The following is a 27,770-nucleotide window of genomic DNA, read 5'->3' as shown; positions in this document are numbered from 1 at the left end:
GGTGTGTGGTAGGTCAGTCCCGCGGTTGGACCCCAGGCCTTGGCGGGTCAGGGTGCCGCGGCCCCAGCCGGCTTGGTCAAGGTCCACCCTGAAGAGGGAAAGGTTGGGGCCCCGTGTCCACGGAGGCGACGGGCCACTCTGAGTTGTCTTGCCAGATGCTGGGCCTCCTAGAGGAGCTGCCCTGTGCCCTGGGGACAGTCGTCTCTGCTCTGACCACCTTCTCCCCGCCCCCAGAGTTTTCCTCTCAATTTATTAACTGGAGCTCGGACCCCTTCTGACTCTTCAGTTCCTGAGTAGACCCCGAGTCTAACTGCGGTCGCCTCTGCAAGTCCCCACTAGCTCCGGCGGCCTTAAGTGTGCCCATTCAGAGGCGTGGCCACCTGGGAGAGGAAAGGAGGGGCGTTTGCTCCTGCTGGGTGGGCTGCGTGACCCCGAAGGAGGTGGGGTTGATTGCAACAGGGAGACAGGAGGAAAGGCCCCCCCGCCTCTGGGAGCCTCGCAGGGGAAGGGCCATCCCCTCTTCTCCTTCGGCATGAGTTTCGGAGCCTTTCCCACTGGCCCCCCAGGAGTCTGCCCACACCTCCCCCTCCCTCTGTCTTTCCTACAGCATCCAGCCCTGTCCTCCCCAGAGGTAAATTTTTAATTCTCACAACAGATTTTTGCACACGTGCATTTACTGCTAAACGTCATAGATGCAAACTCCCCTTTCCTAAACTGTGTTTGGGGTCTCGCTCGCTCTGTTTTTGGTTGTTGTTAAAGGGGATGAGATGACTGTGCCCAGGCCTGTCCCCTGCGGCCTCCGATGCTGCGGGGAGAGCCTGGCGGGAATGGGTGCGTGTGTCCGTCTCCTTGTTGAACGTCTTCCATATCATATGTGTCCATGGCTACCATCCATCCCTTGGCCTTAACTTTAAAATTTGGAGATTATATGCAAACATGTGTAAAGGCTCATGAATATGGATGACACTGGAATTTTATAAATTCTAAAATAAAACCCGAAACCAGATACAGTTTATGAGTCCCAGCGTGTGCTCATTCTCTCATTCTTTTTTTTTTTAATAGTGGAATTTTTTTTTTTTTTTTTTTTTTTTTGGCTGTGTTGGGTCTTTGTTGCTGCGCGCAGGCTTTCTCTAGTTGCGACGAGCAGGGGCTGCTCTTTGTTGTGGTGCGTGGGCTTCTCTTGTAGCGGAGCACGGGCTCTAGGCACGTGGACTTCAGTGGTTGTGGCTCGAGGGCTCTAGGTGCGTGGGCTTCAGTAGTTGTGGCGCATGGGCTCAGTAAGTGTGGCGCCCGGGCTTAGTTGCTCCACGGCATGTGGGATCTTCCCAGACCAGGGCTCGAACCTGTGTCCCCTGCATTGGCAGGTGGATTCTTAACCATCATGCCACCAGGGAAGCCCTTGTGCTCAGTCTTGTGAAACCAGGCGTGTCTTCAGCATGCTCTTGAGTGGTAACTGGACACCCACAGGTGTTTGGTGTAGTTCTCCCAGCTGGCACAGGGTTCTTAGCCCTGTGTTAACTGTTCCCGCAGGAGCCACAGCGCTGGGAGGCGTCACTGTTGGGGGCGGACAGTGACCCGGCACTTCCCACTCCTAAACATGCACCCTGCGGGGGCACCAGCAGGCACCAGGAGGTGTGGACGAAGTTTGAAGGCAGAAGTTTGAAGGCAGCGCTGTCCCCAGCAGCTGGGCAGAACGGCTCAGTGGCCGTCTTCATTCAGGGAGCTGACACAGCAGCCGGGGTGGGCTAGTTACGCACGACGCTGCAGGGAAGGCTCGTGGTTGTGCGGCCCGTGGAAAAGGTCGCACCTGTGGGTTCCATCATTCCGTCCCTCCAACGGAGGCCACGTTGGTGGCTACTCTAGGTGGGAGGAGGAGGGTGGTGTGGGAAGGTCCTTGTCAGGACCGCGTCCTGGTGACCAGGGCTGTGTCTTCCTTCAAAAGCTGGTTACACTGGTGTGTTCACTTCATGAAAACCCGAGGTGTGACCTGGCATTTCTTATGTTTCCATAAATTTACTTTAAAATTTAAAAAGTTTGAAACAAAGCAACCATCTGCGAGAAAATACTTGTGGATTTGGTGACAAGGGCATGGTACGTGCAGCCCCACCACCCACAAGCGGAAGGACGGCTCATTTTTTAAACAGTGGGTAAGCAAATGGCAGATTCTAAAAAAATGTCAGTGGCCACACCACAGCCTCAGCCCCACGGGTCAAGAAATGCTCAGTGCTGCCCGAGGCCCAGAGCCGTGGGTTTTTTTTTTTTTTTTTTTTTTCGCGGTACGCGGGCCTCTCACTGTTGCGGAGCGCAGGCTCAGCCGCTCCGCGGTATGTGGAATCTTCCCAGACCGGGGCACGAACCCGTGTCCCCAGCATCGGCAGGCAGACTCTCAACCACTGTGCCACCAGGGAAGCCCCGTGGGTTTTTAAATAAAGGTGTCAACCGGCAGTTCTGGGGAAAAGCTGGGCGGTGGTGCAGTGCATCAAAGCGCTTTGAAAACCACGTGTCCTTTTTGACACTGCTGTGCACTTCGAGGAGCGTCCCCGAAGGAAACGAAGGTGGGCAGCGTCTCCGGCGTTCATGCCGTGTGATTTCTAACCGCAGAGCAAGAGAACGGTAAGCAGATGGTGACGTTGGGAGGTGCTGTGTGATCCGAGCCAGGAGAAGGTAAACACAGAGAGAGGTGGTGAAGCCAGTCAGTGGACAGAGTCGAACTGCAGGTACCGTTAAGCTCCCAGCTCTGAAGAGGACCATGTGCACCCAGACAGGCAGAACTTCTTGAAGGAGATGCACCGAGCATCGCAGGAGTGTCCTTTCCTCGAGGCGTTCACTGGTCAGGGGATAAAGTTCAGTCTCCTTCCAAACCTTCCCCATTTGGGTGCTCGCTGCCCGGAGAGAAGGGGTGCCCACTCCTCAGAGCGCACCATCTGGGGGAGTCAGGTGGTGCCACAGGAGGAGAGGAAAGGGCGGCTCAGAGGCTGTGGACAGGCTGGAAAGGAAAGGGGCTCGAGATGAGAAGACAGACCTGCAGGCCTTGGGACGGGGAACGCGGGGGGACGCAGGGGACGGGGCGGGGGTGGTGGGCAGACTCCCAGCAGGTTTCGCAAGACGCTGCGTGGACGGTGGGAAGGGGCGGGGCTGGTCTGGAGAGGCGACACCGCCATCTGAGGGAGAGCACGTGCAGGGAGCACGGAAGAGAAGACAGAGGACAGGAGATGAGCCTCACGGAAGGGCTGAGGGGGATGGAAGCGTGAACGGAGCAGCCTGTGGCGGAAGCCACCTCCTATGCCTGCCAGGCGATGGGGAGGGGGGAGGGGCAGGGGCTGGAAGGACCGGAGCCGTCCTGCCCCAGGGGAGTGAGGAGACAGCACTGGTCCCTGGGGCTGGGCAGGAGCTGCCTGATACCCCCGGGCACAGCATGCCCAGCGCTCCAGGTACCACGCTGCAGTTGGCTGGCCATGGGCGCCACAGCAGGCCTGAGGGGCCAGGAGACGGGCTGTGGCCACTGAGGGTGGTGAGCCTTTGACAGCTCCGCATCTCCCCCCCCCCCCCCCGCCCTCCAGGTGGGGCTGCTCTCAGAGCGACCCCTTTGCCTCTGGCTCCTGGCAGCCTAGGCTTGTGGGCTCAGATTCATCTCTGAGCCCGAGGACTGCTCCTTCCGCCCCGTTTGTTCCACCAAGAACCTGTTTTCAGGAAAGGGCAGAGAAGGGGGAGCGGGACAGCAGCAGAGCATCGGGGGCTGGGGTGCTCACCTCGTCCTCGGCTAGTGCCTGCTTGGCCAGGTAGTACTCCCGCTTCACCTTGATCTCCACAGATCCGGGGATGTCAGGCACCAAGAGGTCAAGGACCCGGCCGATGGGGAACACCACGTGCTGGGGGCAGGGCACCCCCACCCCTTGGCAAAACAAGTGCCCAGGGTGGCCTTCGTGGGGCACCTGCTCCTCAGGTGTGGGTTGAGCGGACAGCAAGCATCAGTGCAGAAAAGGAAACTCCCGGAAGAGGCAGAGGCCACAGCGACAGAGACCACCCCCTGGCTTCCGTGGGACACTCCTCAGTGCCCAGGGCATTCTGACGTCCACACAGCTGGAGACAGAGGCCAGGCAGGGAAGGGATGCAGAGGACTGTGATCTGAACAAGGTGACACAGCAGTGAGCGCCCTTGGGCACGCCAACCCCTGCACATCTTGTGCTGGGATTAGGCAGAGTACTGGGGGTGGGCAGTGGGGCCCACCATGCTGGTGCCTCACACACGATGATGAAGGCCAGGTGGATAGCCAGAAGATTCCAGTAGATCCGGGCATGATGTCCATCATCCCCCCGAAAGCCCGATACCTGCAGGAGACATGGGGCTCAGTGGGGAGCCAGGCTGAGGGTGCCAGACGCACTTCTCAGCTTCTCCTCCTCACCGGCTGGGCTTACCAGCGAGGGTACTGGGAGCAGGGAATGTCCCCACGCAGGCTGCCCGGCCAGCTCCTTTGCTCTCCTGAGCACGACACTGGGCTTTGCTGGCTAGTTCAGATTGAATGGTCATCTTGCCGTCCTTTCATGTCCTCCGTATTTCTGTGTTGTGGTAACAAAGCATTACCAGGGCCAACTTTGTAGGAAAAGAAAAAAGCCAAAAATCTTGAAAATAAAAATTCCCCAAAGAACGGGCTATACTTTAAGTGGCTAAACGAGACATGACAGAAGGGACACATCGTGGGAGCTGGAAGACAATTACGCAGTGCTGAGGCCCAGAAAGACAGACAAATAGGAGAGAGTGCTCAAGACACATGGGGGAATGGAGATGCTCCAACAGCAGAGAAGGTCAGGGAGCATGGAGAATCACTGCCTGAAGGAATGCGGCTCTTCCAGAACTAAAGGAAGGCATCACTCTAGATCGGCAGCACCTGCTGGGTCTCAGTGAGAAACTTAACCCTTCTGTGACAGGCCCGTTAATGACACAGATGAAGGAAAATGAAAAAGTCTTAAATGCAACGAATGCTTCTAACAAGAAAAGCCAGTGCACGAAAGAGAAATATTTAGAAAGAGCTAAGGGAAAATAATGCTTAACCTAGAATTTTATACCTGCCATTTGAAGGACAAAATGAACATGCTTAAGAGTTCACCAGCCACACCGTTCCTAAAAGTGCCTTTATTAAAGGATAAACTTCAGGGAGAAGAAAAATGAACTCAGAGGAAAGATAATGCATAAGAAAACACTGTAGCCACAGAAGTTAATGAAATACACCAGAGTTGTGATTAACAAGTGACTAAAAGTGTTTTGTCTTCTTCTAGTAGTAAAATTAAAATCTGAACAATAAAGCTTAGAAGCCTGACCTAATGGGTATATGTAGAACCTTGCTCCAAAATTAATAAAGATTCTGTTTAGGTTCACTTGAAACGTATGCAAAAATCCATTGTGACCAGCAGATCCTAAAGGGAGACTCAACAAATGTGAGGTTTACATCATGTCAACTCTTCAGGCTCTCTGACCTCCGTGCAGTTAAACCACAAATGATTTCTTAAAAGTAGCAAAAACAAAACTCTGTGTGTTTGGGAAATTACTTTCCTAAGTGATTCATGGATAAATAGGTAAATCACAATTGAAGTGATGAAATATTTAGAAGTGAAGGATAGAAGTATTATCAACACTAGTGGAATGAAGCTTTTAAAAAGTATGTTCAGGGGCTTCCCTGGTGGTGCAGTGGTTAAGAATCTGCCTGCCAATGCAGGGGACACGGGTTCGAGCCCTGGTCCGGGAAGATCCCACATGCCATGGAGCAACTAAGCCCATGCGCCACAACTACTGAGCCTGTGCTCTGGAGCCCGCGAGCCACAACTACTGAAGCCCGCACGCCTACAGCCTGTGCTCCGCAACAAGAGAAGCCACTGCAATGAGAAGCCCGTGCACTGCAACCAAGAGTAGCCCCTGCTCGCGGCAACTAGAGAAAGCCCACGCACAGCAACAAAGACCCAAAGCAGCCAAAAATAAATAAATAAATTTATAAAAAGTATGTTCAAATAAATTTATAGACACAATTTGTTTATTAAAACCCAAGAAGTCTGAAACGAGTTAAGGTTTCAACTCAGAAAATTGATTTTCAAGAGGAAATACACGTACTATATCTGGAAAGAAAATGGGGCCATAACTACAAAACGAGGTCTTAAGAGAATATAAGTTCATGTCGTTACATTCTAAAGCTTAACTGAAACAGTTTTCCGTAAAAACAAATACTAAATACCAAAATTGACTCAGGAAGAACTAGAAAAAGAAAAGAAGCTTGTACCCATGGAAGGAATGGGGTTGGTGATCAAGATCCCTCCCGCAGGGCAGCAACCGGACCGGCGGGGCTCCGGAAGCGGGAAGGAGGCGGGAAGCCAGGGGCGCGAGGCCCTCCCAGCCCGGCCCCTCCGGGTGGGAGCCCCGCCCAGCCCCGCCCAGCCCCGCCCAGCCCCGCCCAGCCCCGTCCCCGGCACCGACTCACCTGCACGTGCGGTTGTGAACAGCGGCAAAAGCGGGCGGGGCGCGCGCCAGCGTGAAGTTGCCGAAGCCGCGCAGGTTGCGGGCGCGGCTCCACTGGTAGTAGGCGCGCGGCAGGAAGTCGGACGAGAAGGCCAGTAGGAAGGCCTGGGCGACCGGCGGGGCCGCGCGCCCCGCCCCGCCCGGCCCCGCTCTCCCCCGCGGACACCCTCCCCACCCCGGGCGGGCCCCGCGCGCTCACGCTGCTGGTGAGCGCCAGGCGGGTGATGCCCGCCGGGATGTGGAAGCAGATGGCGATGCCTTGCGGGCGCTCGGCCACGGGGCGCCGGCGCTCGCGGACGAACTTGCGCGCGTGCAGGCGGATCTCCACCCGGTTGTTGAGCAGGGCGAAGAGCGGCGCGAGGAGGCAGGCGGCCACGAAGACGGTGATGAAGCCGGACTGCAGCACTGCGGGGGTCGGTGGTCGCCGCCAGGCCCTCCGGTAGCCACGGCCCGCGTACCCTGACTCCTGCCCGCCCGGTTGCAGCTGGTGGTAAGGGCCACGCGTGCCTGCGACCGATGGCCGACACTGCCCACCGTAAACCCTTCACTTGCGCCCTTCAGGGGAAGCCCCTGCTTGTGCACAGCAGACCCGGCCTCTGGCCTTTCCTGCTCCTCCTGCTGGTACTCATCCCGCAGGCTCGGCTGCAGGGCTCCTTCCTTCAGGAAGCCTCCCCGGACTGCTCTCAGAGAGTTGGATGCGTTTCTGGCTGGTCATGGGCCACCCCATCTCCCCGAGGTCAGGGACTCTTAACAGTCCTCCCCACTGCTTGGCTCACCCTGGCAGGATTGGAGTAGAATCTGCCTCTGATTCTAGGGCTGGTTCTAGGAAGGGGCTCCTTGAAAGGGGTTCCTGGCTCTTAGGTATAATTCCTAAGGAGAGCATGGGGTCCCATTGCCTTTTGTCCAGTGGAGTAGAGACACAAGGTCAGCCGGCTCACATTATCATGAAAAACCATGTCTCTCCCTTGTGAGCCTTCTGCTCCCTTTTACCCACAGAACGATGCCACTACTGCCACCCCTTTTGCTTTGGCTGCGGGGGAGATCACAGCAATGTGTTGGCTCAGATGCAGCACTTCAGATTGTGCCATGATTCTCTCCCTGTTATCAAAGAGAAGGGCCTGGCTGCAGGGACCAGTGCCCGCATTAGATGCGGACTCTGGCCTCAAAAACTGCAGTCACCTCATGCAGGGAATGAGCCCCAGGCATAGGCCTCCACCTGGCAAGGGCACTGGAGGGTCCAGCAGAGAGTGCGGGCATTGAGAAAATGTCTGGAGAAAATCAACTCCCCAGAGGTGTAACCTTACCTCTCAGGGGGCCTTTGCCCTCACCCCCAGGGCTGACTCTCCTGAGTACCCCACTTCTCATTTCCTACGGGGGGCTCTGGCCCAGGCTTTCCGCGGTGGGGGGGGGGGGAGATTAAGGCCGCTCCAAGAGAGCCCCATCAACTGCCCAGGTCCTCTTCCAAACCCCAGTGCCCAGGATGCTGCCACTGCCGTCCTCAGCCAGGCTTTCCTGGGCGCTCCCCACTCTGGCCGCCACAATTCCTGATCTTTGCAGGCCTGGCTCCATCAGGGACCCCTACATCATGTTTCAAGGCAGATGTAGACAGGAATGCTGAGGCTGGAAGACCCCTCAGTAGTGCGGCTGCCCCTCCCCGCGCACAGTGGCTGCGGCCACCGCCATGGCTCCTACCCATCTCAAGGTGTCCGTCAAAAAGGGGCCTTGGAAGGGCAGAAGCTCGTAGTCTGCCTGCCTCCCAGGGCACCTGGCCAGCCCTGCCTTCCTCTCCTTGGAGCAGAGCCGGGACCTCTGCCACCAGCCCCGTAGCTCCCTGGAGACAGAAACCCCCAGGACGATGGCCCCGTCCTCCCAAGCCGGGTCCTGGTCGCTCTGCAAGCAAAGGGCAGCAGGGGGAGGAGGGTCTGGGGCCACAGGGTGGGCAGTGCGAGGGTGAGGCCTTCTGCTCCTACGGCAGCAGGGGTGGGGGCGAGGGCGTGCCAAGCTCCCCAGCAGAGCCCTCAGGAAGTCAGCATCACTTGTAGGAGATCTAGGGGCATCGATTCCTCCGCGGAGCTGTGTCAGGGCTGGGAGGGAGCAGATGCCGCGGAGCTGTGTCAGGGCTGGGAGGGAGCGGATGCCGCGGAGCTGTGTCAGGGCTGGGAGGGAGCGAATGAGGACAGTGGGGCATGTGTGTGTGCGTGTGTGTCGCTCACTAGCCCAGCTACACCTGCCTGTTGTAATCTTGAATTCAGCTTCCCGGCACCACCTGCCCTGAGAGTCAGGGCCACGCCCACAGAGGGCACGTGGATTGGCCAAGGTCTGAAGCCACGGTTTCGGTTGCCCCGGGGAGTTGCCAGGGAGCGGCCATCACAGGGAGATCGGGTGTGTGGGGATGCTGGAGGGCGTCCAGGTTGAGTCCAGCCTCGGGCCAGATAAGAGGCCATGCCTGGACAGGCCATTGCAAGGGCTCTGGCATGGGAGGGGCGCCAGTGCTGCCAGTGGGTGGCACTGGGGAGGTGGGACCCCAGTGTCCCCGTTAAGAATGCCCCGGCCCAGCCACAGTGGGCTGCAGACAGGATGGACCGGCATGGATGGGGCAGGGCCCGGGCACCCAGGCCTCCTCCCCTCCAAAGCTGGCCCCTGGGCAAAAGAACTCAAGCACCTGCCACAACTACATGGGGTGGAGGTGGCAGAGAGCCTGTGGGGCAGGTGGCTGGGGCCGACCCTCCCCCCACACAGCACTGGAGTCACTGGGGTCCAGGAGGGGCCGGGCCTGCCTTCCCCCCAACCTCTTCTCCCAGCTGGGGCTGCACTGGGGGCTGCGGCCTCAGACACTTCCGGGTCCCACGGTCCCTAGATGCTTCCCAGGGACGGGTTGGGGTGGGTGACTCGCGGGACAATCTCCTGCACGTTGCAAATGATCTGCTTGCCCACTGTGATGACCAGGAGCTCCTGTGCCAACTCAGTGAGGCAGCCTCCGGCCGCACACTACAGCATCAGGGCTCCAGATTAGCTTGTGGGAGGGACCAGCCTCACGGCTGCCTATCCTTCTCTATGCCTCGAAGGTGGCCCCTGCCATGCCCTCATCTCCCTTTCAGACATGCCAGGGGCACCTTGAGGACTGCAGAGACCCTCCTTCCCTCCCTCCCCCTTCCTGACCTCAGTCAAGCCCCCACAGTCTTCCCCAGGTCCCACGGGCGGACTGTCACGGGAACACGAGAAGCACGGCCGTACAGCAACCCTGGGCTCTTTTGGGAACCCACATGGGGTTGACCCTAGCCTGTGGCTCCAGGGAGGACCCAGGATTCAGGCAGGCCTCACCAATCAGTGACCTGATCAAGCCAGTGAGAGGTGGGCCTGGGGCTTTTATGGGGAGCTTGTGGGACAGCATGCCTTGCACTGGCTACTAAGCTAGAGGGTGTCGTCCTGTGCTCTTGGGATGTCAGCCCACACTGCAGAATGTCTTCCCTACCAGGTGAGGAGAGCCTGCCTGAGGACACAGCCAATGCTTGGGAAAGCAGTGCAACATTGTTTAAACACCTGGATCCAGCCATACCTGAGTTCACAGAGTCCTGTATTTTCAACAGAGGAGCCAGTGAAACTCCATTTTTTGTTGAAACCATTTTGAGTTGGGAACTTTTCCCACTGATAACTGGTAACAAAGCTGCCTGACTGCTATATGTCATGTGCAGTCATGCCCCGAGTTGTGGTCCCATCTGCCCTGTCCCTGGAAAGCCCCTCCCCTCTCATGCGAAAATGGAGAGTGTCCCTTGGGGGTCAGTCACTTTGCAGGCAGCTGTCGGGTTGGGTCACAGCCCAGACCCATGGGAAGTTGCTGTTCTCCATCAGGGAGAAGAGGGTCTTTCAGGTGAGGTGCTCCACAGGAGCTGTTGGACTCCCACCCGGGTCCCCTTGGCCCAGCCTAGAGGCCACCTGTGGACTGTTCAAAACACCCACTCATGCTGCTTCGGGGTGTGCTTGGCCCTCAGCCAGTAAGGAACCACAGGCACATTTTGAGGGATTTTCTACAATGTCTCAGAGGGTGTGGGGCAGGGTTGAGCTCACAAGCCCACAGTGGTGACCCCCCCACCTCAAGTACTCGTGGGTGCACCACCTTCTGCACTGCCCCTGCCCCTTGCATGCTTCCCAGGGTGACACCCACACCCGTTACTTGAATCCGGGTCTTTGCCTGGGCGTCCGCTCTGGGGGAACCCACCCTACAGTGATTCTTCATCCTGCACAAACCAGCTTCCACTTTCTGAGATCGGGGACTTTTTGCATTGTTGATATTTAGATGAGATTTTGGACTTAGAGTTGATGCTGCAGTGGGTGAGACTCCAGAGACACTGGGTTGGGGGTGAATGTATTTTGCACATGGGATGGACATAAAATTTGGGGGGCCAGAGGGTGGACTGTAGTGGATGGAACTGTGGCCCCCATAAGATATGTCCACCTGGAACCTCAGAATATAGCCTTACTTGGAAAAAAGGCTTTTGCATGTGTAGTCAGGGTAAGGATCTCCAAATAAGAGCACCCTGGATTAGGGGGACGGCCTAAAACCAATGACAAATCCCTGTAAGAGAAGCGGAGACAGACACAGCGACGCACAGAGGGAGAGGCCACGTGAAGACAGAGGCAGAGATGGGAGAGATGCAGCCTCAGCCAGTGGACGGGAGGATTCCTGGCGGCCCCCAGAACCCAGGCCGGAGGCCCAGAGCCAATTCTCCAGAAGGAACCAGCCCTGCCAACCCCCCATACTGGACTCTGGCCTCCAAAACTGGGAGAAAAGCAATTTGTTGTTTTAAACCCCCCGTTTGTGGTAATTTGTCACAGCAGTCCTAGGAAACTGGTACAGATGGGTTCCCAGCAGTGTGTCAAAGGTGTCTCTGTCTGTGGGTCCATCCTGGGCACCAGGGCTCAAGGCCCAGTGAGTATGGCATGCCGGTGAGGCCGCCGTTCCCATGGAAAAGCTGACACACCCTGGAAGTGTGCGGGCTGACGGGACCCAGAGGGCTCAGGGACCCCAAGGGGCCCCTCGCTCCGGCCTCTCGAATTCTGCTCAGTCTGGCCGTGCCTGAGAACTTCAGGGCTTACCTGCTCGGGGGTCGCCAGTTGACCTTCTCGGCCAGCCACACATACTGACAACAATAACAGTAAAAGCTCCAGGTGGACGTCTGCTGGTGCAGGCACCCTGCTGAGTGCTGTGAGGGGGGCGCCAGTTGCAGTCCCAGCCCAGTGGGGACCTTGCCACCCGGGTTACGTAACTCACAGAGGGCTCTGCCTTAGGTGGGGACCGAGCTGGGCTTATGGGTGGGGCAGGGCCAGGACCCAGGGGTCTGCCTTCCTCCCCTCACCTGCCCTCATACCTGGACCAGCGCACAGGCGCGGGGGAGCAGCCAGAAGGGGCAGAGTCCAGGCAGAGCGGGCACAGCTCCTGCCTTCTGGGCGGGGAGGGCAGCTGTGGGGGCTGGGCAGGCGGCCCTCCCCCTGCCCCGCCCCCTTGCCCCCTCCTTCCCCACACTGTCTTTGCCAGGCCCAGCATTTCTTTTAAAAATGTATGCAATGATAATTTTGGAGATAACTTCTTGAAATTTCAGCTCTATAGTAGGATAAAACCCAAGCCCAGTTATTTATCTATTGTAAGAAAAGTTTACACTATTGTACGAAACAAGGGCGAGTGCCAATAAAATCAACCTGCGATCACACCTGTCCACCTGTCAGTTGGGGAGCACCCCTGTCCACCTGCCAGTCTTCTAGCCAAGCTCGCGGGCAGGACCCTCCATGACATCCTTAAGGCAGGGATGTGCTCAGTGCTCACCTCTATCCCCAGCGCTGCACAGGGCCTGGCACCTGGGGGTCCCTCTTACTGCACACCCATCTCAGGAGGCAAGGGGCAGGCCTGGGAGCTGAGGGGAGAGGACACTACGTGGGTGCGTCTGAGGACACCATGAGACAGCCCACCAGGGACACCAGTGTGCCCGCCCCACGCCACTGGCACCAGCCAGCCTGTGTAGAGCCCTGCAGGGGAACGCCAGGGTCAGCTGTCAGGGCCCAGGCAGGGAAACCCTGGGAGTTGGCTGTGGGTGGCCTGGGTACCCAGCGCAGGGCTGAGCCCCAGGTGGGGGTCTACATAGCCGCACGTCCTCTGGGGACCACATTCAGCCAGCAGGGGAGGGGGCCTTCTAGGAAGCTGGGAGGGGACCGGTCCTCGGGGAGGACCCCCCCGGCAGCTCTGGGCACAGCTCTGCCCTCCTCGCCACACCCGGGACTGTGGACCACCCCCACGTTGACCTCGGCACCTGAGCCCCCAGGGCTCCAGCCCATTGTGCCTCCCACCTCCCAGACATCCCTTTCCTGAGCCCCATTCACCTCCAACCAACATGCCCAGGATGGGTGTCCCCTGCTTCACAGGCACATCACCCACTGGACTCCAGTCCTGGGTGACTGGGGGTCACTGTGGATGCCTCCGGCTCTGCACCCCACCCCACCGTGGCCAGGTCCCTCAGTACCCCCAAGCCCTCAAGTGTGCACCCTGTCTGCCTCTCACGGGTCAAGCCCAGATCCATCCCAGCCTGGTGTCCTGTCTGCCCTGCGTGAGCCAGAGTGACCTCTGTAAAATGCAAGTCTGTCCAGGACCGAGACGAGGACCCCACCTGTCGTGCCCCCCATGGCCCTGTGGTCTGGCCTTGCCCTCCTGGGGCCCCGGCCCTCCCTGCCCCGAGATGGAGCCTCAGGTCCTTCACACGTGGGCTGTGCCTTGGGCGCCAACGCCCTGGCCACAGCCACACCCCCGCCGCATCCGGGTCCCCAGAGGCTATGGGTGGCCTCTCCTTGTGTCACCCGAGGCCGGTACACTCCACAAGGGCAGGAACCGCCGCCCTGCACAGCACCCCAGCACTGCTCGCCATCTTGACAGACGTGCGCATGCGCGATTGAGGGCAGGCGCATCGCTCTCTGGGGCAGGACGGGGGGCGCGGGGGGCGAGACTGTGCTGGGTGGCAGGGTGGGGAGCCCGTGAGGAAAGCGAGGACGGGGGGCCGTCCGGGGCGGACAGCCATACCCAGGGTGCCAGCCTGCCTGGAGGAGGTGAGAGGGTGGCTCTCCCTGGACCCCGGGCAGGGGCGACCTCTGCCGGGTTGGGAGTTCCTGGGGTGGCCCAGGGCTCCCCGGGACATGTCTGGTGGGCCAGGGACACTGAGGGCTGGAGTCAAAAGGGGGCCCTGGCTGCAGAAGGGGGTTCCCGGTCCATGGCCAGCACATGGGGGTGCCCCAGAACGGTCCCAGTGCTGGGTTACCTTATGGGGCCAGGTGGTGGGGCAGGGGCAGGGCTCGGCCAGGGAGCGCTGGCCTAGGAGGGGTCAGCATGGCCGGTGGCTGAGCCCCCGGCACAGCTCCCTTCTTGGGGGCACCTATTAGCAGACTGTTACCCTGAAGACCAAGCTAGGGGCCCAGGAGGCCCCGAGGGGCGGTGGGCACGAGATTCACTGAGCCAGGTGAAGTAGAAGGCCACCTTCTCCCGGAGGTACCTGCGCACGTGGTCCAGAAGCTGGTACGTGTGCCACTTGTGCCAGTGGGCCCAGGGCTGGAGCCGGACCTGCCTCCGGGTGAGGCCCAGGGCCCGTGGGCCCTCTGGGGGTGTCGTCAAGGGGCCCTGGGGGTGAGAAGCGGTCGGGCAGGGAGGATCCAGGCTGGTCTGGGCACCCTACCCCAGCCAGGCACAGTCTAGGTGTGTGGGGGCCTCAGGGCAGGGCGAGACCCACAGGTGGCCGCCGGCCCAGCATGGGCACACGGCAGACACACCCCAGGATGCAGGGCTGCTGCTCAAGGGCAAAAGAGTCCCTTTGGGGGCTGGGGGTCCAGGAAGGCCTCTCTGAGGAGGGGACATCTGTGCTGAGCCCCTCAGCCCGGGGTCCAAGTCCAGGGCAGAGGAAGGGCCTGGAGGGGTGGCCCTGGGAGGAGCCAGTGACTGTGGTCCAGAGTGGGCTCCGCGTCTCTGGGTGAGGGTTCTACCGACCCTGTGCCGTGCAGCCCTGGCCAGCAGGGAGGGCGAGGCCCGCGGAGCGTGATGGAGCCTGAGTGCCCAGGCACTTCCCGGGGCGCGTCCACATTCACCTCCTCGGTGGCTGCCCGGGACCGACTGTTCCCCAGTCACACAGCAGTGGGTGCGGGACTGACCTGGGCCCTGAGGCCCCGCTGCCCCTTCGTGCGGCTCTGGGGGCCTCATGGGGAGTAAACAGCCTCTTAACCCACGCAGTGGGCATTTTGTCAAGGGTGACGGTGAGGCTGACCGAGCCCGGTACGGTGGCAGCTGGCGTGGTGAGCACATCCTCCCCGGGTCTGTGAGGGGCTCGGTGACCTCCCCATCCCCCCGAGAGAGAGAAGCTGCTCGGGGAGACGACAGGCCGCAGCGGGGCCTGGTGTGCTGCTGCCCCGCATTCCCGGGCAGGACCTGGGGTCCCCCTCATCCAGAAACTCACCCTCCGGCGGCAGCCCGACCACCCTGCCCCGCCCCTCCAGCCCCTGGAATCACGTCGTGCTGGGGGAAGGCTGCGCTGAAGACCCCCTCCCCCAGCAGCTGGTCGATCCCAAACAGGCGCTTCCTCTCGTGGCCGTACGGGGTCTTGGCCAGGACCTCGAACAGCTGGGGGTGGCAGGGATGGAACTGGTCACCTGTCATGTGACGGGGGGGCGGGGACACCCGGGCCCTCCCGTCTTGGGGCTGAGCCCACAGACAGCCTCCCGAGGCTCCTGGCGACAATGGCAAGGGTACACCCAGCTCTTCCTCATGTCACCGGCTCACACAACCCCCAAGGGTGGTGATCGTTCTCACGCTTGGTAGATGGGAGACCTTGGCTGGGATGCTAGGCTCATGGGAGTTGAGTCTGGATTTGAACCCATGCCCTAGCTAAGCGCAGCCCGCCCTGGGTCCTCACTCTGGGCAGGAGTCAGCCTCCACCTGGAGGCCTGTGTCGGGGGCGGCCCAGCCCCTGCTGGGCAGCCCACGTGGCCTGTGCCCTTCAGTTGTCACCAGCCGGTTCTCCTGGGCAGACCTGTCCCAGGCCCTCCCTCACCATAGGCCAGGCACTGCCCATGCTTCTCGAGGACGCTCAGCCTCTGGTCGGCTCTGCCCGTGGTTCCCGTCCTCACTGACCAACTGGACTCACACCTCCCCAGTCCCCGTGGTCTTGGCAAGTCCCACAGGTTCTTGAAGGTGATACCCATTCGGGGCCCCAGCTGTGCTCCCCTTATGCAGTGAGGTGGGGGCAGCCTCCAAGCATCCATCCCCTCACCCCCCCGGGGGCCCCCAGCCCCGGGACCTCATCCCTCTGGTCAGGACAAAGGCGAACCTTCCTGTGCCCGCAGAGGCCTCAGCTGCCCACTGGGGGCCGGGAGGTCTGGGGCCGCAGGCCTCTCAGAGCTGGGTCAGGACCCCACTCACAATCTGGTGCCTGTAGGTGATGGGCAAGAAGGTGGCCTGGTTCTCACTCCCGAGGAACCTGTGGGCTCAGAGTCAGAACTCAGGTGCCTGCGCCTCAGCCAGGCCTCAGAGAGCGACCACTGCCACCGGGCGGCATGGGCAGCTCCCGTTTGGGCCTTTTCCTTTCCTGAGGGAATGGCAGGACATCACAGAAACCCCCCCAGGGTAGGGGAGAGTGGACTGCACTTGGGCAAAGGAGCCCACAGACATCTGCATCCCCTGAAGTTCCGAACTCAGGACCAAAGGCCTCTGGGCGGTGTCTGGTGGTAGCCTGTGTGGACAGGTGGTTGACCAGAGGGCCCTCCCTGGGACACCAGAACCTTGGGGATTCCCTGTGTAGGGACACGTGTGGGTGAGGCTGAATCCTCCCACCAGCCCGGGAAGGAGGTGTCCTCAGCATGGGGGTTTCTGGTGCTGGCCACCCACACGGGTCCCCCCAGGCCTGGACGCTGCCCTAACCTGCCTGCTGGGTGTGTGGCTGTGTGACCTGCTTTGGGCAGTAAAATGTGAATGGGAGAAGGGATCCAGGAGCCAGTGTGGACTGACCGCTTGCATTTTCTGTGTGAGATGGAGCCTGCACCCACCCGGGCCTCAGGACACCCTGCCCACCCACCACGGACATGGCGCTGAGCAGGAAGTGAACCTTCACGTCCAGCCCCTGAGGTTTGGGGGATGCTCGTTCCGCAGCACAACCTGCCTATCTGACTGATACAGGCGGCGTGCACGAAAGCTCACCTACCTGAGATTCGCAGGCCCTGGTCGAAAAGCTCTGGGAAGGAGAGAGTTTAGGGGAAGAGCAGCAGGTTTTGGTTCACTCATCCGTTGATTCTTTCATCCATCCCAGGGCCCTGTGTGAGGCTGTCTGGCGGAGTGGTGGGGCCATCTTACCTGGACAGATTGCTCACTTTGAACTGGCAGGAGTAAGACTTGTGGGGCACGTCGGGCACGTCCTCCAGCAGGATGTTGGGGAACCCCAGCCACTCCAGCACGCTGGCTGCCCAGTTGGAGGCCTGGTTGGGCAGCTCCTGGAAGGAATCGTCAGTTGCCCCTCCCCGTCCTGAGGGGACGCAGACACCAGGCGGTGGGGTGTGGGCACCCTGGCTCCCGCCCTCCCCGGCTCTGCTGTGGGCCCTGCAGAAACGCCAGGCGAGCCCCTTTCCCTCTCCGGGCCTCAGGCTCCAGGGCTGCTCTGCTGGTCAGTTTGAGGCCCAGAGCCCCTCACGGCAAGAAGGACGAGAGGGTGGGGGCACGTCTCTTTTTCCATCCGCACGCCATGACGGTCCCAGGCAGCCCACAGACTGGGCAGTAGAGCAGCCCCTAGGCCTGTCAACCTGAGGTCACCTGGGAGCCGCTGCCCCTCCACCCTGTGCCCCTGCCTGGAGGGCTGGCCCTCAGCAGGAGGCCTGGAGAGGGTCCAGGCCTGGAAGGGGGCCCAGGTGGCCCGCTTAGAGCCTTGGCTGCTGTACGCACTGCCCGCCCCTCCCCTGAGCCCACCATGGGGGCACCACCCCTCACCCGACTTGGCCACAAGGCTTCTAGGAGCACCGTGGAACTGGCGGGGGTGGGGTAGGGGTGTTGGCAGGGACCCTCGGGGACACGGAGTGGGGAGCCCCCAGGATCGTCAGCACTGGTGGCTGCCCCCGGGAACTGGAGTGCCGTCACAAGCGATCCTGGCTGTGGGGGGCCTCCAGGCCCTCTCTGTCCCCGACGTGCCCTGGGTACCTGCAGGGGCAGCTTCAGATACAGGTCCTCCGCGTAATAGCGGAGCACAGCCCAAGGGGCGCTGAAGAGGTGGTAGTGCACCACGCTGTCCTCGTCCTGGACGTCACGCTGCCGGGACGGGGGGCTCCGTGACAGCCTGGGGTGCACGCATGCGTGTACACGTGTGCGCGTGTGGCATGTGCGGTCATCTTTATGCACGCGTGTGCACACGTGTGGGTGCACGCGTGTGTGCCCCTGAGTGTGTGTGTGTGTGTGCATTCACACTCTAAGGAAAAGGGGCATTTCCGTAGGTAACGTGGTAACAGCTCACCAGCGCTGTTTTAAACCTATTCGATAAAAGGCAACTTGCTTCTGTGGACCTGTGGAAGCCGGCACGGGGGGCCGCTCCTGTTTGGAAGCCAGCCAAACAGCGACAGTCCCCGCGAGGCCGCCACCTGGCTGTCCTGACGTCCATGGGCAAGAAACTCTGCGGATAACGAACGCCCGTCTGCGCCTTCAACAAGCCACTGGGCATCTGTGTATGTTATGCACGTACAACAGAGGTGTGCACACACGGGCGGGCCTGGCCGTGTGTCTGTGTGCAGGCGCGTGCCAGGCTTTCCTGGAGCCGGAGCCGGGACTTTCAGTTCCAGGGCCCAGCCTCTCTGCTCGGGGCCCGGCGTCTCTGTCCCAGGGACTGGCGTCTCTGCTGAGTGCACCTGCTTTCCCAAACTGTCCTCTTCAGTGGCTCTCAGTCCTCGCTACCATATCACAGCCATCGGGGTCCCCGAAAGGCCAGAAGCCCAGGGGACAGGCATGGGCGGCCCCAGCTGGCTGTGACGTGTGCTGAAAGCTGAGGGCCGCCATCTGGACTGAAGGCTGAGGGCCCTTTGGGCAGCGTGTGGCTTCGGGCAGCATGGTCCCCACGCCCAAGGAGGATGCAGCCCAGTTCTGGAAGAAGGTTTGGCAAAGTCATGTGACCGCACCTGTGAGCCACACCGTTTCCATCGTACAGGGCAGCTTTGCAGCCCCTCCCCGCACCAGGCTGTCAAGTGGATCTGAACCTGGAAAGGGAGGGGTCTTGGCCCCAATCCCACGGTGTGTATGTCTGCCAACTCTTAAGGCAGCTCTGGAAGGGAGCGCAGCCGGCTGTGGGCCGGGGAGGGCGGGCAGCAAGGGCGGCAGGGGCTCACTTCATGCCTGAGGGACAGGAAACAGAACACAAGGTGGAGGGAAAGCCGTGTGGTCAAAACCAACCAGGACACCGTGATGCTGGGACAGCCAGGCCGACAGCGGAAGGGGTTTGCCACGCATGGAAGCGACAACGAGGAAACGTCCAGGATACAAGCACCAGCACTGATGAGAAAATGCGCCCAGCATTGCTATCGATGGACGGCCTGAGCGCAAAAGGTGCAAAAGACACGAAAAGACCGTTCGCAGTACTGGAAACACAAAGAGCCCATAAACATGCAAAAAATGCTCCATCTTTTTAGGAATCAGGGAAAAGGTGAATTAAAACTGCAGCGAGACACCACTGTACACCCACCGGGTTGTAAGAACTGACACCACCAAGTGTTGAGAGGAGTTCCCGCTGTCGGCGGTGCAACGTGCCTGGGGACTGGTGTGGCCCTGCACCCCGCCAGCGACCCTACCCTTAGGAGACAGCCCCGTGAGGGCACGGCACAGGTGCACAGCAGCCCGTCTTCATAATCACCCCAAACTGGGAAGAAGTCAAATGTCTGTCCACACAAGGACAGAGAGGAAGACAGTGGCTTCTCCACAGCAAGGACAGTGGCCAGCGACGCAGGCGGGCCTCGCGAACACTACCTCAGGAGGAGTGACACTGAGACCTTCCATCAAGTTCAAAGAGACAAAACCAAGCTGTGTTGTTTGGTGACGTGAAATGGGGGCAAAAATGATTTTTAAAAACCCACAACACAAGAATGTGATTAACATAAAATTCAGGATCGGTTCCTCTGATGGCAGAGCCTGTCCCTGGGGAACAGAGGAAGCCGGTAGGAAAGGAGGGTGGAGGGTGCAGGAGACCGAGGGGATCTAAGTGATGCCAACCGTTATAACCGACATGCTGCATGTGAAAGGACTTCTTCAGCTGTTTAATTCTATAAAAACACGGTTATGATTACAAATGTCACCCCTTGACAAAAGCTCTAACGTTGGAGGTGGGACAGATGAACGGAAGGTGGCTTCTGAGTTTTCAGGTGGCCTGAGGGCTTTGGCCTCCTGCGATGGGTGGGTATTATACTGGCCTGTGGTTAATGGTTCCATGGGGTGCTCACTGAAGGGTGAGGCCCCCAGCAGGACTTTGGGGCTTGATTTGTTCCAAGTCTCGGGACACCATGCCCTCAGGTCTCGTGGGGCAAGGTCACTGAACGAACGCTGAGCCTGGGGCTCCCCAGCTACCCGACGTACCTGGCCCACAGGTACGGGACGCCCAGGCTCCCGGTGGGCAGTAGGATCTGGGCACCGGCCGCTTGGCCTGCTCCTCTGTGTCTCCTTCCCAGGCCCTCCCTGGTCCTTGCTGGGGTGGGAGGGCTCAGGAGAGCTTTCGGGACAGCCCTGCATTGGACCACGGGGGAAAGCTGAGCCCTGGAGAGGGGCTGGGGCCAGCCCTCTGGCTCCTCTGTGGCCCCCATCCCTGCAGAGTGAGCCCCAAACTCCTCAGGAGTCTATGTGGGTCTGGAAGGACTCTGAGTCACATCAGCCTTAGCTCCCTGCCATAGAGACTGTAAAAGCTGGGCAAAGCATAGGAAGCCGTGGATGCCGGGCTAAGGCCCTCGAGAGAAGGGAAGCATTCGCTTCATCTCTCTCCCTAATGCAGGGCAGGGCCACAGAGCCCAGAGGGAGGTCAGAATCCGGGGCTGCTAAGGGGCCTTGGGCTTGAGGGGTGCTATGTGGAGAGGATGGAGACACAGGTCTGTGAGGAGATCCGGGGGTTCTTGGAGCTGCTGACTCGTTCACGCCCAGAGGCGGCTGCTGCAGGCTGATGGCTAACAGAGACTCAGGAAGCACAGTGCTGGAGCTCCAGCCACACAGGGAGGAGGGAGCCTGTCGGCCCCTCTGGCTTCCCAGCTGAGCCTCCTGGGCAATAGCACAGGGGTGAGGACTCTGCACCTGCGGGATGGGTGCAGAGCTGACACCTGAAACCAAGCTCAGGCCCAGCAAGGTGACCTGCCAGTAACTGGACCACCTGCCAGAGCAAAGCTCAGCACTGCACAGGAGGGTGCCAGAGCCAACAGAGACCCAGAGGCGAACCCCACAGTGGAGCTCTTAGCAGAAAAGGTGCAAAATAATGGTGGTTATTAAGTTAAAAGAGAAAAAAAGGGTAAAGAATGGACAGAGTGGTCTGATGAACAACTGGACTGCTTTGAGAGAGAATTAGAATCTGTGGAAAGGATCAAATGCACGTGCCAAGATAGCAAAGCGGAGGCTGCCCTGGCGGTCCGGGGGTTAAGACTCCACGCTTCCGCTGCAGGGGGTGCTAGCTCGGTCCTTGTTTGGGGAACTAATAAGATCCCACATGCCGCGTGGTGCAGCCAAAACTAAGAAATAAAATAGCCAAACACAGCGTATGAAATTAAGAACTCATTGGACGTGTTTAATAGGCAACTAGACTCAACAGAAGACAGGCTTGCTGAACTGAAGGAGAGACCAGTAGAAAAAGTGACGTTCGGAGCAGAAAGAACGGCAAGAACAGATCAGGGTACAAGAAGGGTGGGGTCGTGGTCAAAGGCCCAACAGACCGTAATCCGAGAACCAGGAGAGAGCAGGAAGGAAGCAATCTTTGAACAAGAATGTTCGAGAATTTCCAAATCTGACGAAATAAATCAGTTCAAAGGTTCAAAAAGCTCCGTGAGCTCCAGACAGGGTTTAAAAACTAGGAAAACCATTGTGCAGCATGGCTCTGCTGTATTAAAGATAAAGAGAAATCTTAAAAGCAGTGAGAAAGAAAACCATGCTTTTTTCAGGGGAAAATAATAAAACAGGCACACGATTCCTCAACTGAAACGACGGAGGCCAAAGACAACGGAACGACGTCTTTAAAGGGTGGGGAAATACTGCAAACTAAAATTCTTTATCCAGTCGAAATGTTCTTCAGAAATGAAGGCTAAGTGAAGATATTCTCAGACGATCAAAATCCGAGAGATTTAGCCCCAGACACATGCTCTACAGTAAATACTAAAGGGGATACTCTCAGGTGGAAGTGCAGATACGCAAGAACGAATGAACGGACCAAGAGGATAAACAAACAGGTAAATGTAAACGTCAAACTCTCTCTGTTTACAGATGGCATGACCTTGTGTATAGAAAATCCCAAAGAAGCCACTACAAACACTATTAGAACTAATAACAGGTTTGGCAAGTTTGCAGGATACAAACTTAACACACAAAACAACTGTATTTCTATACACTAGCAACAAGCAAGCTGAAAATAAAACAAAGAAAAACAATCCATTTATAACAGCTCCCCCCAAAAAACCTGAACAAATTTAACAGCAAAGAAAGTGTAAGATGTACACACTGCAAAGTACCGAATATTGTTGAAATAAGTTGAAGAAGCACTAACTAGATAAACACAAAAATATCCCATGTGCATGAATGAGAGGACTTAACATAGTGAAGACAGCAGTACTCCCCAGATTGACCTACAGATTCAACACAGTCCCTATCAAAATCTTAGCTGACTTTTTTTTTTTTGCAGAAATTGACAAGTTTAAAATTCATATGGAAACACGTGAGACCCAGATTAGCCAAAACAATGTAGAAAAAGGAGAACAAAATTTTAGAACTCACAATTTTTTATTTCAATACTCACTACAAAGATAGGATAAGGGCTTCCCTGGTGGCGCAGTGGTTGAGAGTCCGCCTGCCGATGCAGGGGACGCGGGTTTGTGACCCACATGCCGCGGAGCGGCTGGGCCCGTGAGCCATGGCCGCTGAGCCTGTGCGTCTGGAGCCTGTGCTCCACAACGGGAGAGGCCACAACAATGAGAGGCCCGCGTACTGCAAAAAAAAAAAAAAAAAAAAAAAAAAAAGATAGGATAATCAAGACAGAGTGGCACCAGCATAAGGACAGACATATAGATCAACGGAATATATTTGAGATTTCGAAAATAAACCCAATTTTATTATCAGTTTTTAAAACAAAGAGGTCAACAATTCAATGGGAAAAGAATAGTGACTTCAACAAATGTTGCTGGGACAAGTGAATTTTCACAAGAAGAATGAATTTGGACCCCTACTTCACACCATTTACAAAAATTAACTCAAAGTGGAGTTAAGATGGTAAATTAATAAAATATCTATACCCCAATTTAAAAAAAAGAATGGGATGTGTTTATATGTACTGATGTGAAAAGCTTTCTAAAATTTTGTGAAGAACAAAAAACAATAGCAGAAATCTACTTTTAAAACATCTACATAAGTGTGTGTGTGTGTGTAAAAAAGAAAAGATAATAAAAGTTAAAGATCTACATAAGTGTGTGTGTGTGTAAAAAAAAAAAGATAATAAGTTAAAGATCACAGCCCTAAGGTTCTTTTTTGTTTTGTTCTCGGGTTTTTTTTGGCCACACCACGCAGCTTGTGGGATCTCAGTTCCCCAAACGGGGATTGAACCCAGGCCCTTGGAAGTGAGAGCGCACTGCCCTAACCGCTAGACCGCCAGGGAATTCCCCAGACCTAAGTATAAGGACTAAAATGATAAAACTTTTTAGGAAAAAACATAGTTGTAAGTCTTAATGACCTGGTTTAGGCAATGATTTCTTAGATACGACACCAAAAGCAAGGCAATAAAAGAGAAGATTGGTAAGATGGTCTTCATCAAAATTAAAGACCTATCTGCTTCAAAGCACATCAATTAGGAAAGTGAAAAAGGCAACCCATAGACTGAGAGAAAAAATATGTATATGCAAATCATGTATCTGGTAAGGGACTTGTATCCAGAACATAAGAGAACTTTTACAATTCAATGATAAAAAGACAAACAACCCAATTAAAAAAAATAAATAAATATATTTATTTATTTTTGGCTGTGCTGGGTCTTCGTTGCTGCACGCGGGCTGTCTCTAGTCGCGGTGAGCGGGGGCTACTCTAAGTTGCGGTGTGTGGGCTTCTCAGTGCGGTGGCTTCTCTTGTTGCAGAGCACAGGCTTCAGTAGTTGTGGCACGCGGGCTCAGTAGTTGTGGCTCGAGGGCTCTAGAGCGCAGGCTCAGTAGTTGTGGTGCACGGGCTTAGTTGCTCCGCGGCACGTGGGATCTTCCCGGAGCAGGGCTCAAACCCGTGTCCCTTGCATTGGCAGGCGGATTCCTAACCACTGTGCCACCAGGGAAGTCCCACAACCCAATTTTTAAATGGGCAAAGATTTTGAATAGACATTTCTCTAAAGAAGATATACAGATTGGCAATAAGTCTATGAAAACATGCTCAGTATCACCAGTCATTAGGGGAATACAAATCAAACCCACAGTGAGATGCCACCCAACAGCCACTCGGACAACTATATTACCAAGACAGACAATAAGAAGTGTTGGATAGAATGTGGAGAAACTGGAACCTCATTCATTGCTGGTGGTTTGTAAAATGGGGGTCACGTTGGAAAACAGTTTGACAGTTCCTCAAAATGTTAAACATCGAGTTACCATATGACCTGGAAATTCCACTCAGTGGTATACGCCCCCGCACCCCCAATGAACACTTACATTAACACAAAATCTTGTACGTGATCTCATTGCTGCATTAATCACAATAACCCCCAACATGGAAACAACACAAATGTTTGTCATCACTTCTTTTGGGTATAAACTTAGAAGTGGGATTGCTGGATCATATGGTAATTCTTTTTTTTTTTTCTGTTTTAAACAATATTTTTGAAATAATCTGAATGAATGCTCTACAAATCAAAAACCGATTCACAAGTCCCTATTACATAATCAGCAATTTCATCAAGTCTCCTATATATGGTCTGTATCAGTTTTCTTGATTATAAGATGTCAGTAATATGGAAATATTTTTAATATAACAGAATATTTAATTACGTCAGTTTCCCATAAACACATAAGTCATTTAATGATGTTTATATTGGCCACTTCCATTGGTTGGCAAGAGGCTCTTCCACTAAAGGCTCCCATGGTTTCCATTGCACCATTTTTCTTGCCAGACTTAGTTCATTTTCAGCCTGAAGAATCACCTCTTCTATTTGGCCTCCCTGAAGTTGCTCTTCTAATTTTTTAACATCTGGTTCCGCTTTAACCATACGCAGCTTCTCAGTTGTAATCTGTTCTGTATACTTTCGGTATGCTGCATTTCTAGGGATTTGTCCAAGAATCTTTGTATACAATATTTTTAGCCTCTCGTGTGGACTCTCACATACAGCCAGTCCCACAAGGCCAGTGGTCTTCTTCAGCAAGCCCGCCATGACGGCCACACGGTAATTCTGTGTTTAATTTTTTGAGGAACCGCTATACCGTTCTCCACCGCAGCCGCGCCGTTTCACCTTTCCAGCGGCAGTGCACGAGGGTTCCAGTTTCTCCACGTCCTCCCCGGCACTTGTTTTCTGTTTCTTTGCTGTCGTTCAACCATTCTAACGGGTGCGAGGTCAGGGCATCTCCTTTTAGCACGGGTCTTTCCGGTGCTGCGTGGAGAGCAGGGCTGGCAGGTGGGCACTGGTGCAGAGCTCTGGGGAGATTATGGTGGCTCGGGGCAGACAGGAGCCGCGGGGTGGGGAGTGAGGAGAAATGGATCCGATCCACTTTGAAGGTAGAGAAAGTGTGGGGCGCAAGAGAGCAGAGTCTGAGGTGACTTGGAGTTGGTCCCGAGGCCAGAGCAGGAGAGAGACGGCCGACCGCTCTGCCCCCGAGCCCTCTCCAGCTCCCCTCATCAGTAGGGACCCCCTTCCTGCTGTGTGCTGTTCACCCCACCCTCCAGCACAGCGGCTGGCACCACAGCTGGCTCCGGAGATGGTGCTGGGCGAGGGAGGGGAGGCCTGGTTCCTGAGGATGGTGGCCTGGGCCCCGTCCTCCCGCTGCCACCCCTGGGCGCCCCATCTGTGTCCCCAGCCCCGGTACCAACATAGGCACGGCTGGCAGATGATGGGAGGGGCTCACCGACCCAGGGCTTGGCGGGGCTTCCCACCCTGCCGGTGGCTGCCTGGCGTCCAGCTGGAGGGAAGGAAGTGGGAGGAATGGCAGCCTCTGACCACGTGGCCAGAGGGGCTCACAGCACACGTGCATCCGGGGGTGAGGCCAGCCCCGGGCCTCTCCAGCCTCTCTGGGCGCTTCCATGGGCCACGGAGCACCTGGGCTGTGGGCAGCACGGGCAGGACCCAGGGCGCCCACCGTGCTGGCCTCCAGAGGCTGGAGAAGAGCCAGGTGCCCTTCGGATAGGCCAGAGGTGGTCACGGCGCCCAGAGGGTGGAATGCTTCTGCGTTTCTAGATGTTCCGGGTGAGTGTTTCCCCTGAGGCTATGTTTTGGGGCAGCAGGAAGGGAGGCACCTGTGTCCACTCTCAGGCCGCAGCAGCCGGAGGCTCGAGGCCCCGGAGGACCAGGGAAGAGGAACCTCCCTGGCGGGGACTCCCGGGTCTGGGACCCGGAATCTTCCCCAACAGCCTCACTTGGGGTGTCTGTGGCCCCCCAGGGACAGGGGTGGGAACCCTAGAGATGGCCAAAGGAGGCCCACAACAGTCTGCCCGGAGGGAGTCTCCTGCAGGCCCCAGGAGGTGTGTTCTTCTCCAGGTTTGACCCAGGGGACAAAGCTTGAACATGAGTGAGCCTGAGGCCAGGCTGAGGCCCTCAGGATCCTTGGGGCCTCACAGAGTGGCTGACCTGGGTCCCGGGGGTCGGCTGGAACCTAAGACAAGGTGGGGCCGGGTGTTCTTACCCCAGCACACTTTATCAAAAGCATCTGTACTCCCCTGGGCCCAGGGTGACCTAACCTGAACCCCGTCACTAATTTTGATCCTAACTCTAACCCTAACCTTAACTGAAAACCTACCCTATCAATAACGTCACCGTACAGAGCTCCGCCCTCACCCTCACCTAACCCATCTGAAGCTTACCCACGCTCTGACCCTGACCCTAATTCTAAAGCCCATCTCCGCCCTCTGGGGGGTTAGAGCCTTCTCTCCCCGTCACTTCTGTGTTCTGATAAATTGGCAGATGCAGAACGAAGCAGACACAACCCAACAAGCGCCCACAGTCTCTACCCAGACCCAACACTGGCCGCGTCTGCTGTGCGCCCAGCTCTGTTTTCAGGCAACCGCGTCACCCTGGTGCGTTGCTCTGTGTCCCCTTCCTTCCCCCTTCACCGGGGGCCCCGCTCAGCCTGTTCTGAGGGGTGTCTGCTCATCCCTCAGGGTTAAGGGCACCTCCCTCTTCCCTTCGCTGGGGCAGGTGAGGGTTTGGGTGTCGCTGGGGGACGCAGGAGGGAAGACACAGTTGGCATGCATCCGCCCCACCAAGGGCCTGGGGCCATTGTCTCCCGGGTCCCTGCGTCCACCTCCTAACCCTAGAGCAGACCGAGCCTGGACCCGGGGAGGGGAGGAGGGGAGGGGTTACCTCCGAGGCGTTGGCTGTGCTCCCGTGAGAGTCCCCCTTCTCTGCCCCGGCGGCCACGTCGATCAGGACGGCACTGTCCTCTTCCCGGGCCCGTCTGTGCAGCACCCCGCTCTTGCATCCCGCCAGGGCCAGGCCCGGGGTGGGGACGGGTGGGGTAGGAGGGGCACGTGGGCCCGGTCCCTGCCTCACCGCACAGTCGGCACTTCAGAGGGGAGGACGGGGCTTGGAGCAGGGCTGGGTCCGGCCCGGGAGCAGAGGAAGTCGCCCTAGATTGGGCCCCTGCTCCAGACCAGGGAGACGGGGAGCACGGGGAGGCTGGCCCCCCAGCTGTCTGTCTGCCCACCTGCCCAGGGAGTGCCTGCCTCCCCCTCCGCGTGGCAGGGCCTGGCAAGGCCCGAGGGTGGGCTTGGAGTGCAGACCCCCCCGCCCCACCTGCAGGGGGAACAGACCACCCGTTAATAGAGACAGGGCCGCGGCTCCTCGGGGATCCTGGGCCAGCGGGGAGGACCGTCTGGCCAT

At 57.5% G+C, this 27,770-nt stretch overlaps 2 protein-coding genes across 2 annotated transcripts; both read right to left on the bottom strand.

Annotated features, from left to right (window-relative positions):
* Positions 1-167: 167 nt before the first annotated feature.
* Positions 168-27,770, bottom strand: ANO7 (anoctamin 7). Its single transcript, XM_065880202.1, is given in 28 exon segments — positions 168-209; positions 3,660-3,680; positions 3,750-3,869; positions 4,239-4,328; positions 6,460-6,606; positions 6,701-6,906; positions 8,194-8,218; positions 8,221-8,328; positions 9,391-9,489; positions 11,868-11,909; positions 11,912-11,942; positions 12,428-12,486; positions 12,488-12,519; positions 13,987-14,152; positions 15,032-15,142; positions 15,941-15,998; positions 16,868-17,004; positions 17,702-17,809; positions 18,446-18,631; positions 19,026-19,077; positions 20,111-20,257; positions 20,652-20,812; positions 25,162-25,328; positions 25,914-26,069; positions 26,189-26,317; positions 26,520-26,544; positions 27,252-27,431; positions 27,684-27,770. Coding segments are annotated over 28 exon segments (2,892 nt in total).
* On the bottom strand, positions 24,771-25,112 carry LOC136126055 (NADH dehydrogenase [ubiquinone] 1 alpha subcomplex subunit 5-like). Its single transcript, XM_065881108.1, has 2 exons — positions 25,048-25,112; positions 24,771-24,939 (listed from the first exon to the last, which is right to left on the bottom strand). The coding sequence occupies exons 1-2, from the start codon at positions 25,110-25,112 to the stop codon at positions 24,771-24,773; spliced, it is 234 nt and encodes a 77-aa protein (XP_065737180.1).

Source organism: Phocoena phocoena, chromosome 7, assembly GCF_963924675.1.
Source record: "Phocoena phocoena chromosome 7, mPhoPho1.1, whole genome shotgun sequence".
Taxonomy (NCBI): Eukaryota; Metazoa; Chordata; class Mammalia; order Artiodactyla; family Phocoenidae; genus Phocoena; species Phocoena phocoena.
Note: the sequence above shows the minus strand (reverse complement) of the source record. Positions and strands in the feature narration are given on the sequence as shown.